We start from the raw sequence: 14008 nt of genomic DNA on the forward strand, positions 1-14008 counted from the left end.
TGGCCAAAGATGCCAAGATCTTGCCCAAGGCCGTGCAGCAGAGCACAGCGGGCGTCAGAGCAGGCCTCAGCGGCACAACAGGGAGGGGTCGTCACTGATCGGAGACCCAGGGAGTAGGTGCTCCACCTCTGTCTGCCACACCGGCGTGGGGGCAGCCTCTGGTGTTCTGGGCCTGGGCTGGTGGGTTGGGCCCTGGGGTCAGCGGGGAGGGGGAAGTCACAGCACCTCTGCCTGCAGCTGCTGAACAGCAACGTGGCCAACGACCTTATGCTCTTGGACTCGCTGCTGGAGAGCCTGGCGGCTCGCCAGAAGGACACATGCGCCAGCGTGCGGAGGCTGGTGCTTCGCGGCCTGGCCAACCTGGCCTCCGGCTGCCCTGACAAGGTGGGGTGGCCACTAGCCCCTCTGGGGCCCAGGCAGCATGGGTGGGGGGCTGTGCATGGAGGCCACCCTGTCTTGTGGGGTAGCAGATGATGACTCTGGGACCCAGGCTGAGTGTAAGCTATCCTCAGGTGCGAACCCACGGCCCCCAGCTCCTCACAGCCATGATTGGTGGGCTGGACGACGGGGACAACCCTCACAGCCCAGTGGCCCTGGAGGCCATGCTGGGCCTTGCGAGGCTGGTGCACCTGGTGGAGTCCTGGGACCTGCGCTCAGGGCTGCTGCACGTGGCCATCCGCATCCGGCCTTTCTTCGACAGTGTAGGCTGGCTGGGGCGGGGGGAGGGAAGAGGGCCCCAGCCCTTCCTGCCTCTTACTCTGAGCTTTAGCCCCAGCCCCACCCTCCTCCCTGTCTCCCACCGCGGCCAGGTGACCGTGGAGAGCGCGGACTAGCAGGGCTGCTGCTTTGCTGGGCCTGGCAGCCCCCACCCGTAAGGCCCCCACCCATCGGGGTGTTTCCTGGCCCGGGTCAGGCAAGGGCACCCATCAATGGCAGGGGGCTAGGCAGGCAGGCCTGCAGGGGCACAGCCTGTGAGGAGACGTATGCTGCATGTCCTTCCCAGGAGAAGATGGAGTTCCGGATGGCATCCATCCGCCTCTTTGGGCACCTTAACAAGGTCTGCCACGGAGACTGTGAGGACGTCTTCCTGGACCAGGTGGTGGGCGGGCTGGCGCCCCTGCTGCTGCACCTGCAGGACCCTCAGGCCACCGTGGCCAGCGTGAGTAGCCAGGGGGTGGGTGGGATGGGGTGGGTGGCCTCAATTGGACTTGGCCCCAGTGCCGCATCCCTTAGGCCTGCAGGTTTGCCCTGCGCATGTGTGGCCCCAACCTGGCGTGTGAGGAGCTCTCAGCTGCTTTCCAGAAACACCTGCAGGAGGGCCGAGCCCTGCACTTCGGGGAGTTCCTCAACACCACCTGCAAGCACCTGGTGAGGGGTGGGGCCAGGCAGGGCGTGGTGGGTGGGGCGGGGCCAGGCGGCGCTGACCAGGCCTCTCCCCAGATGCACCATTTCCCAGACCTGCTGGGCCGTCTCCTGACCACCTGCCTGTTCTACTTCAAGAGCAGCTGGGAGAACGTCCGAGCTGCTGCACCCCTGTTCACCGGTAAGCACCACCCCCTGCCCCGCCCCCATGCCGCCCGGCAGCCCCGCCTGATGCCCCCACTTCACAGGGTTCCTGGTGCTGCACTCGGAGCCCAGGCAGCAGCCGCAGGTGGACCTGGACCAGCTCATTGCGGGTGAGCACCCCTCCACGGGGCCCCTCCGCTGGGCCCTGCTGACCCTGTAGGCACCCGCAGAGACTAAGTGATTTTCCTGGATTTCAGGACTTTTTCCCTGTCACTGGTGACCTCATCGTCTCTAGTAATTCACGGAAACTTCTTAACTGTTCCAAAAGAGCTTAAAAAACACTAAAAAAGGAAAAACGATCTTTCCGTTGGCTCCTGAGCCTCCCAGCAGAGGCTGTCAGGAGAGCGTGGCCCACGCGCAGGCATGGGCATGCCGAGGTCACAGCCCGCAGGCAGCCCCCCTTCTCTACCCCCAGCGCTCCAGATCCTGCTGAAGGACCCGGCCCCCGAGGTGCGGACGAGGGCTGCTGAGGCCCTGGGCCGCCTGGTGAAGCTCACCTAAGGCTCCGGCCAGCACCCCCAGCGAGGAGTATGCACCCAGACCTGTGCCTGAGCTCCAAGACAGGGCCTCCTGAGGACCACAGCCTGGGCACACGACCGGAGGGGCCTGGCCCCAGAAGAGGCACTGCTGGGGACCAAACCCAAGCCCTTCAGTGAGGGATGTGCCCAATAAACTCATCTGCTCCCAGCAAGTGACTGACAGGGTGCGATGCTGCAGCCTCTTAGGGGATGGGCCAGAGGGTGCCCTGGACTGGCTGTGTTGTCTCCACTGTTTTTGCAAAATTGAGTGAGGGGAAGGCTCGGCGCTGTGGTGGGGGCGGCTTTGTTGGCAACCCCAATTCAAGAAGGTGAGAGTACCAGGCAGCACAGGGTAAAGGCTCTGTTGACTTCAGGTAAAGGCTCTGTTGACTTCAGCACGACCACCCCAGCCCCAGGCAGGCAGAACAGCTAGGTGAAGAGGCGGACGGTCCCGTCTGCCCCCGAGGAGAAGACCCACGGCTGGGTGGGGTGGAAGATGACGTCCAGCACTCCCAGATCTCGGGTCAGCACGTGTCCCTTCAGCACCTTGACGGGCACCAGCAAGGGGTTCTGCAGAAGGTCACTGTGGGGACGAGGAGGGCTCAGGACACGGCCAGACACCACTGCCCTGGGGAGGGGGCCAGGCAAGGTCAGCACTCACTTGTACACCATGCCATGGCAGACGATGACACTGCCGTCGTCCGAGCCTGACGCGAAGAGTGGGTACTGCGGGTGGAAGGCCACAGCCCGCAGAGCCTTCTTGTGGTGTCTGGGGGGAGGGAACCAGGTTGAAGGCAGGCTCGGGCTGAAGGGAGGGGCTCTGCTGGCCGCCTCCACCCCCAGCTCTCCTCACCTCAGCATCCTGTATGGCTTGGTGGAAAGATCCAGGTCAAACCATACCAGCTTGCTATCGTAGCTCCCACAGATGACGTTGTCACCTAGGGCCAAAGGCTGTGATGCAGGTGTTCCCGCTCTCACCTGCAGGGTGCACTGCCCCGCCCGTCACCTACACCCCTCTCCTGCAGGGTGCACCGCCCCCCCCCACCCCTCACCTGCAGGGTGCACTGCCCCTACCCCCACCCCTCACCTGCAGGGTGCACTGCCCCTACCCCCACCCCTCACCTGCAGGGTGCACCAGCCCCCCCACCCCTCACCTGCAGGGTGCACCACACCCCCACCCCTCACCTGCAGGGTGCACCACCCCCACCCACCCCTCACCTGCAGGGTGCACCACCCCCACCCCTCACCTGCAGGGTGCACTGCCCCTACCCCCACCCCTCACCTGCAGGGTGCACCAGCCCCCCCACCCCTCACCTGCAGGGTGCACCAGCCCCCCCACCCCTCACCTGCAGGGTGCACCGCCCCCCCCACCCCTCACCTGCAGGGTGCACCAGCCCCCCACCCCTCACCTGCAGGGTGCACTGCCCCTACCCCCACCCCTCACCTGCAGGGTGCACTGCCCCTACCCCCACCCCTCACCTGCAGGGTGCACCGCCCCCCCACCCCTCACCTGCAGGGTGCACCACCCCCACCCACCCCTCACCTGCAGGGTGCACCAGCCCCCCCACCCCTCACCTGCAGGGTGCACCAGCCCCCCCACCCCTCACCTGCAGGGTGCACTGCCCCTACCCCCACCCCTCACCTGCAGGGTGCACCAGCCCCCCCACCCCTCACCTGCAGGGTGCACCGCCCCCACCCCTCACCTGCAGGGTGCACCGCCAGGCTGGACACCCACTTGCAGTTGGGCATCAGCTTCTTGGTGAGCTCCTGGCGCAGCAGGTGGTAGAGGCGGACGCTGCGCTGGGACGCCACCAACAGGAAGGGCCGGGCAGGGTGGAAGGCCACTCGCTGCACCTGTCCGTGGCTGCGGCGGAACGGACTCTGGCTGCGGCGACGGCTCAGCTGGTGAATCAGCACCTGGGTGTGGCCTTGGGTGGCCAGCACCACGGCCAGGTAGTCCCCACGCCCGTGCCAGGTCACCTGCGTCACTGGCTGCAGGAGAGCAAGGCTGGCTGAGTGGCTGAGCCGGGCCCCTCCCACTGCAGCCTCACTCACCCCCAAGGCGCCCCACGTACCTTCCCGTGGCAGATGCGCAGCCGCAGGCCTGCTTGGCGCTCCTCCTCTGAGGCCTCCAGCCAGCGGGCCGGCTGCAAGGGGGGCTCCTCAGGCGGGACGAAGGCGCTCAACAGCTGATCTGTGCTGCCCGCCACCAGCCGGTCCCCCAGAGCTGGGTTCAGCAGCAGCACCGAGTCCTCCCTGTGAGCCAGGCCCAGACACAGCCCCTAAGCACAGTGCCACCCCTGGCTCTCCAGTCCCCAGGGCCTCCACTTACACGGCCGCAGCCACCAGGCAGACAGCGGGGCTGGGGTTCCAGGCCACGCTCTTCACCACGCCCCCCACGGGAACAGTCCTCACACAGCGGGCAGTGGCCACCTCCCAGAGCCGCAGGGAGCCGTCGTCAGAGCCTGGATGCGGCAGAGACAGCTCTCAACACCTGGCCATCCCACCTGCCCCCCAGCTCAAGGCTGCCCCCAGCTCGGACCCACCTGAAACCAGCCACTGGCCCCCAGGAGAGACACTGAGGCACCGGACAAGGTCACTGTGGCCCCTGTAGACCTGAGGAGGAGGCGGTGGCAGTGAGGAGTCAGACCGGGAGGGTGCCACCCCAGCCCCTTAGTCTCCACTTACCAGGGCCTGGCACGTGGGGAAGGGCTGCAGGTCCCTCGGCCGCGGCAGCTTGGGGATGAGGTCCTCAGGCTGTACATTCACCTGGGGCGGGAGAGCGCCGGGTCAGCCTTGCCCCCCGTGCCACCCCCCGGTGTGCCGCCCCCACACACCCTCATTTTGCGCTGCCGTGGGCACAGGTACAGGTCAAGGCAGCGCTCGAAGCGTTCCTGGATGAAGCGTCCGTAGGCAGGCACGGCCCGCAGGCTCGGGAACTTGCGTGGCAAAAAGCTCAGCTTCCTCTCGCCCGGCTCCTGCTGTTCCCACGCCAGGCGCTGTGGAGACCAAGACACAGGGGTGGGGAGGGTCACAGGGGAGCATGGGGACAGGGTCCCGGCCCCCAGGATGCAGGCCCACCTCCTCCTCGCTGAGCAGGTATTCAGGGGGTGGGTTGTACGACTCGGCGTGGCCTGGCAGGGCCAGCTTGGGAGCAGGCACGTGCATCTTGTGGCGCCCGAGCACGGCGTTGGGGTCCTCCTGGGCCCACAGGTCATAGAAGCTGGGGGTGGGGTCTCGGGGCCGGCGAGGCTGGATCCAGCCCATCTTGATGGCGTGCACCATGCGAGAGACCTGCATAGACAGCCGGGTCAGGACGCGCAGTGCGGGGCGGTCAGCCCAGGCCAAGCCCCAGGGGCCGTGTGCCCCACCTTCTCCTTCTCCACCAGGGAGGGGATGAAGCTGCGCTTGTCAGCCGGGCGGTTGGTCACCGGGTGGATCATGATGTCCCCGCTGAAGAAGTCGACAGCCGGCTGAGGGAGAAGATGTGGGCGTGTGGGCCAGAGTGGCTGAGGCCCTGCTGGTGCCTCCAGGACCCCCGCCCCCCAGGGGCCAGCCCCTGCCACCTACCTCATAGGGGTTGAAGCCCACATCCCCAAACTGGCCACTCTGCAGCCGCCGCACCAGGGCCACCTGCTCATCCGTCAGTCTCAGGTCCCGCCCTGTCATCGGGTCCTGCACGGTGCGCCTGGAGACCGCCAGTCAGACCCCGCCAGCCCTGCCCCACCCCTCGGGCCCACCCTGGCTGCTGGCCCCACCCCACCAGCCCTCACCAGTAGTCAGGATCGTCCATCTTGTCCAGGAACTGGTCCAGCTCATCCCGGGTCCGCAGGGGCTTGTAGATGCGCCTGCCATCCAGGTCGTAGCCCACGTGGGGGAAGTCATCGTACCACTCCAAGGGCACGTTGCCCACCGTGTTCCGGATGTCCTGCAGCCGGGGGCCACCATGTCGGCATCTGATCCTACAAGGCCCACCCCCGCTTCGGGCCGCCCAGGGGAGCAGGTGAGGGGGTTGCAGGGTGAGTGCAGGCCCAGCCTCAAGTGCCCTGAGGTCACTGGCCCTGACCTACGCCCGTTCCCCAGCCCTGGGGTCTGACGTGGCATGGCGGCCACGCTGCCCCCACCCCCGCCCTCGGAGGCGCCGGAGCTGCACCTTCACATTTTCCACTGAAGTGGTGCCAACCCCAGAGCTCCCCCCTCACTGGATTCCTTGGCCAGGGCTCTGGGCAGCCACAGACAGGGATGATCTCATCACCCACGGGCTCCCTCCCCTGGCAGGGGCCTTAGGCAGAAGTGGGCAGCTGTAAGACGGGGACTCGGGGAAGACCCCAACTGACCCATTCCACAGAGAGGCAGAAGCCAAGACCTCTCTGTGGGGGACCCCCCACCGTCTGCCCTCGGCCCCTCCCCAGGCAGAACAGCCACGTTCCTGGACGTACATTCCTGGTTGCAGCCCCTGCCAGCCGCCACCCTCGCTCCTTCCAGCCTGGGGACCGCTGCCCAGGCGGCTGCTTCCTGCAACAGTAGCCACGGGGAGGGGCCCAGACAAGACAGAGCACAGCTGGGAGCCTGCCGGGCCCCCTGCTGCAGGAGGGACCCCTTGGGCCCTGCCCCCTGCTGAAGGTCCTTCCCTCTCCTCCCCATGGAGATAGGGGGCCATCCCCAAATTGGATAATGGGGGTATGTGTGTGCTTCCTGAGGGACCTGGTGGCCCTGGAGAGGAACGGGGGAAGGAGGAAGGGGCAAGGAGACCGACGGGGTGAGAGGTCCACACAGCTCAAGAACAGGGGACCTGGCCAGCTAGCAGGAGGCACGGTCTGTGCCAAGCCTGGAGAGGCAGGTGCAGGAGAGACTGAGCTCTAGGCCCCTGAATACTCGCCTGTGCCCGCCCCCTGCACACGGCCTGGCACAGGGCAGGCGCTGGCGCACATGGGAGGCAAAGACAGACAGGGTGCGGTCAGGCAGCAGGGCCAGGGCGGCTGGGTTAACTCAGTTGTGCCACGGGAGAAAACGGGGTGGTGGGTCCCGCTGATCTTCCTCCTCTCTCCCGGGGACGGGGGGCACTGCAGTTTTGGGGCCCTGAGTAACTACAGCCCAGAAGCGACCTCCCACTTCCTCTGCATCCCCAGAGACGGAACGATGCCCCCAAAGACCAGCCCCCCGCCCCCCCCCGCCCCCCCCCCCGCCCACCGCCAAAGCATGGCCACAGAAGGCCGAGGGACGCGGCGGGCGCTGCTCGAGGAGCCTCCGGGCTGAGAGGGGCGGGGCGTGCGCGGGGGAGGGGCCGGGACGCGGCTATAAAGGCGCAGCTCGGGGCCCCGCTCCAGCCCGGGACGCACATGTGCGCGCGGCGCCCGGCAGCTGCCACCGCGGGGCGCAGCCAAGACCCCGCGCCTCGCCCCGGCCGGCCCGCGAGGCCCGCGGCGGCCGCAGGAGGCGGCATGAGCAGCGCGCGACAGAGCTGACGCCGCGCCCCCGCCGGCCCCATGTCCTTCGCCACGCTGCGCCCGGCGCCGCCGGGCCGCTACCTGTACCCCGAGGTGAGCCCGCTGTCGGAGGACGAGGACCGCGGCAGCGACAGCTCGGGCTCCGACGAGAAACCCTGTCGCGTGCACGCGGCGCGCTGCGGCCTCCAGGGCGCCCGGCGGAGGGCGGGGGGCCGGCGGGCCGGGGGCGGGGGGCCAGGGGGCCGGCCAGGCCGTGAGCCCCGGCAGCGGCACACGGCGAACGCGCGCGAGCGAGACCGCACCAACAGCGTGAACACGGCCTTCACGGCGCTGCGCACGCTGATCCCCACCGAGCCCGCCGACCGCAAGCTCTCCAAGATTGAGACGCTGCGCCTGGCCTCCAGCTACATCTCGCACCTGGGCAACGTGCTGCTGGCGGGCGAGGCCTGCGGCGACGGACAGCCCTGCCACTCCGGGCCCGCCTTCTTCCACGCGGCGCGCGCCGGCAGCCCCCCACCGCCGCCCCCGCCGCCTCCCGCCCGCGACGGCGAGAACACCCAGCCCAAACAGATCTGCACCTTCTGCCTCAGCAACCAGAGAAAGTTGGTGAGCACGGGCCGTGGGGCGCCGAGGGGGCCTCCAACGCGCCCCTCAGCCCACACCTGCCAGGCAGAGGAGGCAAGGCCACACGGGCAGGGCTCCCCAACAGGGCACAGGCAGGCACACCTGTAACACAGGCCTGCCGGGGGGCTGGGGCCTTCTCCTGGGGCTCCTCTCCAGGGCGTCCCTAGGACACTCAGCTCCCAGTGGAGTGTGGAGTCCCCTGCAGGGAGCTGCATGAGGGTTAAGAGCTAGGGATGGCCAAAGGGGCCCACCCAGGGCGGGGAGGCTGGGGAGCTGGACCAGGCCGCTGCAAGCTTCCCTTTTCAGTAAGTTGAAAGGCGGAGTGAAAACAGCTGAGTTCAGAAAGTAAGAGGCTGCAAGGCAAGAGAGGAAGGACCCCGGGTTCTCAGCCCCTGCGGCCCAGCACTGGCCTAAGCCATCTTGGGCACCTGCTGTCCGTCCCCCACCTAGGCCGCACACCAAGACACCAGGTCCTGTAGGGCTGCCCGAGACGTGGGCCATGGGACACGAAGGCAGAGGCTGGCAGGAGATGTGGGGGCTGGGGGTGAGGGCCCCTGCAGGAGACGCTGGCCAGCTGTGATTTACAGCTCCTGCTGTGCTTGGTGGCACCGGAAAAGCAGGGTGAGCAGGGAGAAAATACGGCACGGCTTTTCCCAATCCCCATTTCCTCTCCAGACAGCACGCGCGAGCTCCTGGGGCCTGAACATCTGGGAAATTTAATTTTACAATTTCGGCTGTGCAGCAGTATGCTCCCCTCCCCAAAACGCTTGAGGGAAGCTGGGGAGAGCCGGGAAGGAGGTGCCTTGGCGCTGGCCACCTGAGATGGCACCCAGCAGGGAGGCCAAAGAGGCGCAGACTGGCGCTGGGCTCTGCCGGGGCCTGACACTCCTCCCTCCCCTCTGCAGAGCAAGGACCGCGACAGAAAGACAGCGATTCGCAGTTAGGAGGTGGCCGGCAGCAGCCAGGAGGCAGACGCTGCTGGGGGAGGTGGACGCCCGGGGTGACTGCAGACAGCCCCCACCTTGGACCTGAGCTGGGCAAGGCCCACCGCAAGCATGCCCCCAGGCCAGCCCTGGCTGCGAGCGGGGCCGAGAGACAGACGGACGTACAGACAGGCGCCGGCAGCGGGACTCTACGCTGGCCCCAGCACCTGCCCGGGCCCACTGGAACTTTCTGCGCTGGCTTTTCTTCCGGCCACTGTGTGATGGCATCTTGTGTTTTTGATATGATAATATAAAGTCTGAAAATTTTGTATAATTAAAAACAAAACAGTATCTTCCAAATATGGAGGCCAACTGTCCTCATGAAAGGTTCAGAATCCACCCCCAGCCCCCAGCCTGAGCCTCCATTCCCACCCTTGGTGGTCCCATCCTCCTTGGGCCAAGTACCCCGGCTCCCTGGGAAGCCCCCACTTTCCAGGCTAAGGGCCACCCCTCCCTGGGCTGAGGCGGTGAGGATGGGCTTGGCTCACCCACAGAGCCTCATATCGGGAAGCTGTGGGGTGGGGACAAGGGAGCCACGCCGGGAGAGAGGGTGGGGGAGGAGCTGCGTGGCAGAAGATGGGGAGGGCGAGGCACAAGGCAGGGACGCTGTAAGGCAGGGACAGGGAGGCAGCGGCAGGGACAGAGGCAGCAGCAGGGCAAGGGTGCCCCCGACTCGGGCCTGTCGGGCACCCGGGGGCCCTGAGGGTGAGGAGGGCGCTCCATGTGGCCACAAGGAGTGGAGCGAGCTGTGCTGCCCGGCGGAGGGGGGGGGGCTCCCAGCCCCAGCGAGGGCAGTGGGTGTCCTGCCTCCACGAGCCTTGACTGGAGAGAGGGGCATCTCCTCATGCACCAGTGCCACTTGGCCCCTGGAAGCACTGCCCACGTGGGAAGGAGGACCCCTGGCCACCCTCCTCCCACCACCACATCCCATCCAGCCCCCTGAAGACCCCGCCCACCACAGGAGGTGGGTTCAGCCCCCACAGTGCTCTGTGCACAGCTGGCTGGCCATTAAAACCCTGCAGGTGACAATTACCGTCGAGTGGTGTGAGATCAGTAGGCACAGAGAAGAAGGGTGGTGCTGTGTGGACCACGTCCCCCCAACCCTGCCAGGCCACAGCCTAACTTCCGGCTGGGTGGACAATGGCTGATGGTGCCAGGTGCGGGCGTCAGGGCGGCGGCCGGCCCCAGTTCCCCGCTAGCACAGGCAGGGACGCACCCTCGGGGGGAGACCAGGTGCTGTGGCCCACGTGGGCATCGGTGCAGGGCTGGCCCAGGACTGCCCCGCCTCTGCAAAGACAGGCTCCAGGGAATGGCGGAGCAGGAAGCAGTGGTGTAATTTTGGAGGAAATTCTCAAAGCCAGAGCCATTAAGGGCTAGAGGGGGGCTGAGTCCAATCTGATAGAAATATAACAGGATAAAAAGTCACAACGGCAGGTTTCGTTCAGAGAGAAACCCAACCCCAAATTTCCTCTCCCTAATCCTGCAGGAGCCCACAGCTGGCCAGAGGGAGGGGAGGAGAGGACAAGCTCAGTCACTGCAGAAGCCTCCGCCCGCCGGGAAGCCAGGGCCCAGGGGACACGGACATGCAGCTAGGGGCTGACGCAGCCCCTTCCCTTCTTGGGAGCTTTCCTCACACCCCCGCCCCGCCACCCTCCCAGGCACCAAGGCTCTGGTGAGTGAGGAGCAGGGTGGACCCAGGAGCATGGCCAGGCCGGGCACTCTGCATAGCACCCTAAGGCCCACGGCGCCCACGCCAGCCCTCCCTCCACTGAGCACTGGGTGTAGTTCTGTAGGGAGGGTCCATAGCCCACCTACCCCTCACCTCCAGGCCTCCCATTTCCAGACCTGGGCCTGGTGGGGGTTGCAAACCTCCACATGAACCCCCAACCTCAGTGGCCGGTCAGCGTTGGGGACAAATGGGATGGAAGATAGTGAAAGTCTCCAGGGCAGGGACACCAGGGGCTGCTGGCCTGAGCGGGCAGGTGCGGGGCGTCGGCAGCCGGCACCAAGGACAGGGCAGAGCCAGCTCGGAGCGGGAATGCAGGAGGCCAGACAGGAGCAGGTGGGAAGGTGCGGGCCAGGATGGGGAGGTCTGGGCAGGGTCAAGAGGGAGTGCAGGGGAAAGAGACGTCAGAGCCCCCCGTGGACTGGGGTCAGAGTTTGGGGTGTCTAACGAGGCTAGAAGAAAGTGAACAGGGAACAACGACCTGGAGGCCTCGGAGCTGAAAGGATCCCCAGGGCCCTGCTGGTTGGGGTGCAGCACTCACAGCCAAGCCCTCCGCTGCGGGCCTGACTCCGACCGCGGCTGCAGCTTGGCCAGCCTCAGGCCTAGGCAGCCAGCCCAGCCGCTCCCTGAGCTGCACCGGTAGCAGCGGCCGAGGGCCCGGCCCGCCAGCCAGCAAGAGGGGAGGGGCGGGGGAGGAACACTCCGTCACCCTCCACTGCTCCAGAAATTCAAACCAGACCGGGGGTGGCGTGGGCTGACCCCCAGGCCTGCGGCAGCCCACCCGAATCCACTCGTAGCTCACAGCCGCCGGGCAGACGAGTGGCAGGTGCTCCCTGCCCACCACAGCCCCTGGCTCCCTTCCCAGAGTGCTGGCCTCACCTCCACAGAGACCCAGGGCTCCCTCCGCCTGTGCCCCACAGAGGCAGCTGGGACGGAAGGGGCCCCAGCCTGCACCCTGGGCCAGCAGCCGCCCCTGCGAGCCGAGCTGGGCTGGAAACGCTCTGCTGGGCCTCAGCTGTCAGCTCCTGTCCCCAGCCTGGGGAACGAGCTGCTGGCGGGACACATGATTCATCACGGCCGCCTGCGCCCACCACCCGCCCCGCCCTGCGCAGCACCTGCGGGCTGCCAGGAAACACATGTGACCCCTCCGGGTCAGGCCCGGCACAGAGAGCCCCGGCCGGCCCGGGGCACACACAGACCCAGCATCAGGGCTCTCCTGGGGGCCGCCCAGCCCCAAGGACAGGCCCCCAGCCCAGACTGCACCGGACACAGGCCGCAACCGGCTGATGTGTCGGCTGGGATTTTTCCGCTCTCGATGAGCCCCCTTCCCTCCCCCTCCCCAAAGTGGCTGCAGCTGTCAGGACCACAGATTGGAACTGCAGGTATGGGGCTGGCCCGCTGCCCGCCTCCTCCCGTGTCTGTCTGCGAGAGAGGAAGCCGGCCCACCTCTGGAATCCTTCACTCTCTCCTCGTTCTGCCTCTCCCACCTGTCCCCCGGGAGCGTGGGGTCAGCCGCCCTCGCTCCGTCTCTCTCTTTCCCAGCCCCTCTCCGATTACAATGCGGGTAGTGTTCAGCGTTCGCGCCGCTCCCCTGCACAAAACGCCCGCCTGTCTCGGAGCGCCACACGGCCTTCCTGTGCGACGTGAGGCCGCCGCCTCCTCCTCTTCCTCAGGGTTTTATCTGTCGAAGTGCTCAGGGCAAGGCCAGGGCGGGAGGCTCACCTGCTGCATCTCACCCTACTGAAGGTTCCAGCAGGGGTGCTGGGCCCCGGCGCCGGGGCCAGAGGGGAGAAAGCCAGGTCCTGCTTAGTCTCCTCCTCCTCAAAGTCCAAACCAGCTGAGCGGACCCCAGCCCAAGGGGGGGCCCCAGGCAGGAGGAGCCACCAGCCCAGACGCCCTCAGCTCCGGCCCGGCTCCCGCCAACCACGCATCTGCCCTTCTAGAGGCTGGGCACACAGCTCGGCCTTCTCCAGGCACCTCCACCACTGGAGAGAAGCCACTACTGACCCAGGGGTCCTTGCACCTCCACAGCTGGGAGGGCAGCAAGTCACCTCCTGGGGGTCTGCAGGCTGGAGAGAAGCCACTACCGACCCAGGGGTTCCTCCAGACCTGGCCTGCCTCGGTCTCTGCTGGGGATGGCCCAGGGACAATAGCTGTTCCCAGGCAGAGCACCCCAACGCCTGGCATCTCATAAGCAGGGGCTCCCAGAAACTCCAGGATGCTGGGGGTGGGGCACAGGCTTGGGGCATGACACCCCAAACACCCCCCACCGACACCCACCAGTGCTCACCCCTCCTCGGCCTGCTCTGAGCCCCACAACTCAGAGCTACAACTTCCAGGTGGGGTGGGGACAGGGCTCTAGAGGTCCACACCCGCTCAGCCCCCAACTCCGGACACCTCCAAAATCTCATTCTGGAGACTTTTCCCCCAGTCCTGATCCGTGCACACACACGTATCTGGGACTCCCGTCCCCTGCAGAACAGCCCCGGCCTTGGGACGCACACCCAGACCCAGCTCTCCCCAGCCGGCCTCCCCAGAGGGCCCAGAGCCTGCAGCCGTCACCACCTGCCCGACAGACCTTGCCCTCCAATGCCTTCCCCGGCTCCACTCCACAGGCTGCTCTGCCAGCCCCAGGGCAAAGCCTCCGCTCAAGAGCCCTGTAGAGCACCCCCCACTGCCCACCCGGGTTCCAGCTGCCAAGGACACTGGCCCCGAGTGGGCACAGCAGGCCAGGGCCCCCACCACCCTTGCAGCCCACAAGCAGGAGGACGCGGCTCTGAAGAGGCCACTCCCACCTGCCAGCCACTGCCCGGCCCTGCTTCATCCGAGAGCCCAGGGTACCCCCATGAGGGCCCTGGCTTCCCTGCCCCTCATCACTGACCCCAGGGTCTCTCCTCTCCCAAACCGGACAACTGAGTGCAGCAGGCCAGGCCTAGGAGGGCCTTCAAGCCGGCCAAGGGGCATGCGGCAGTCAGGCTACACACACCCACCCACAGCCTGGGTAGCAGGGCGTGCCCGTTTCCCTCCTCAGTGGAAAGGGACCAGACCCGAGGGCCAGCCCCAGCCCAGTCAGCAGCCCCCTCGGAGGCAGGCATGCAGGCGGCCGCGGGGGTGGATGGCCGCCAGGGAGATTGGGGCGGTCTG

At 67.0% G+C, this 14008-nt stretch overlaps 3 protein-coding genes across 30 annotated transcripts in view; 2 read left to right on the forward strand and 1 right to left on the reverse strand.

The window, feature by feature from the left end:
- The window catches only part of MROH1 (maestro heat like repeat family member 1), a 111817-nt gene extending 109564 nt beyond the window's left edge, over nt 1–2253 (forward strand). For 11 of the 27 annotated variants that reach the window (XM_055116081.2, XM_063606501.1, XM_063606497.1 and 8 more), the window contains 7 exons: nt 238–384; nt 513–701; nt 1004–1159; nt 1234–1368; nt 1441–1543; nt 1611–1676; nt 1982–2253. In XM_055116081.2, coding sequence (XP_054972056.1) covers nt 238–384; nt 513–701; nt 1004–1159; nt 1234–1368; nt 1441–1543; nt 1611–1676; nt 1982–2067 — 882 coding nt within the window. In that variant the 3' untranslated portion in view covers nt 2068–2253. Of the gene's footprint in view, nt 1–237; nt 385–512; nt 702–1003; nt 1160–1233 lie in introns of those variants that run through there. The other 16 variants (XM_063606488.1, XM_063606491.1, XM_063606492.1 and 13 more) reach the window with 4 other exon arrangements.
- Nucleotides 2254–2430: 177 nt separating this feature from the next.
- BOP1 (BOP1 ribosomal biogenesis factor) overlaps nt 2431–14008 on the reverse strand; it is a 30878-nt gene continuing 19300 nt past the window's right edge. For both annotated transcript variants that reach the window (XM_034966903.3, XM_034966904.3), the window contains 13 exons: nt 5858–6012; nt 5655–5772; nt 5456–5557; nt 5166–5378; nt 4922–5083; nt 4773–4853; nt 4631–4700; nt 4417–4549; nt 4160–4340; nt 3788–4076; nt 2938–3022; nt 2746–2853; nt 2431–2667 (listed from right to left, as the gene is read on the reverse strand). In XM_034966903.3, coding sequence (XP_034822794.2) covers nt 2514–2667; nt 2746–2853; nt 2938–3022; nt 3788–4076; nt 4160–4340; nt 4417–4549; nt 4631–4700; nt 4773–4853; nt 4922–5083; nt 5166–5378; nt 5456–5557; nt 5655–5772; nt 5858–6012 — 1851 coding nt within the window. In that variant the 3' untranslated portion in view covers nt 2431–2513. The remainder of the gene's footprint in view (nt 2668–2745; nt 2854–2937; nt 3023–3787; nt 4077–4159; nt 4341–4416; nt 4550–4630; nt 4701–4772; nt 4854–4921; nt 5084–5165; nt 5379–5455; nt 5558–5654; nt 5773–5857; nt 6013–14008) is intronic.
- Nucleotides 6008–9438, forward strand: SCX (scleraxis bHLH transcription factor). The gene is made up of 2 exons (XM_034966908.3): nt 6008–8137; nt 9061–9438. Exons 1-2 carry the CDS (start codon nt 7571–7573, stop codon nt 9097–9099), a joined length of 606 nt encoding a protein of 201 aa, XP_034822799.1. The 5' UTR covers nt 6008–7570; the 3' UTR covers nt 9100–9438.

This window comes from Pan paniscus, chromosome 7 (genome assembly GCF_029289425.2).
Source record: "Pan paniscus chromosome 7, NHGRI_mPanPan1-v2.0_pri, whole genome shotgun sequence".
Taxonomy (NCBI): Eukaryota; Metazoa; Chordata; class Mammalia; order Primates; family Hominidae; genus Pan; species Pan paniscus.

What these genes read in the sequence shown, in the direction of transcription:
- SCX (XM_034966908.3), top strand. Translation starts at nt 7,571, where the DNA reads ATGTCCTTCGCCACGCTGCGCCCGGCGCCGCCGGGCCGCTACCTGTAC. An exon ending in TCAGCAACCAGAGAAAGTTG is followed by an intron (nt 8,138 to 9,060) that starts GTGAGCACGGGC and finishes TCCCCTCTGCAG; the next exon opens with AGCAAGGACCGCGACAGAAA.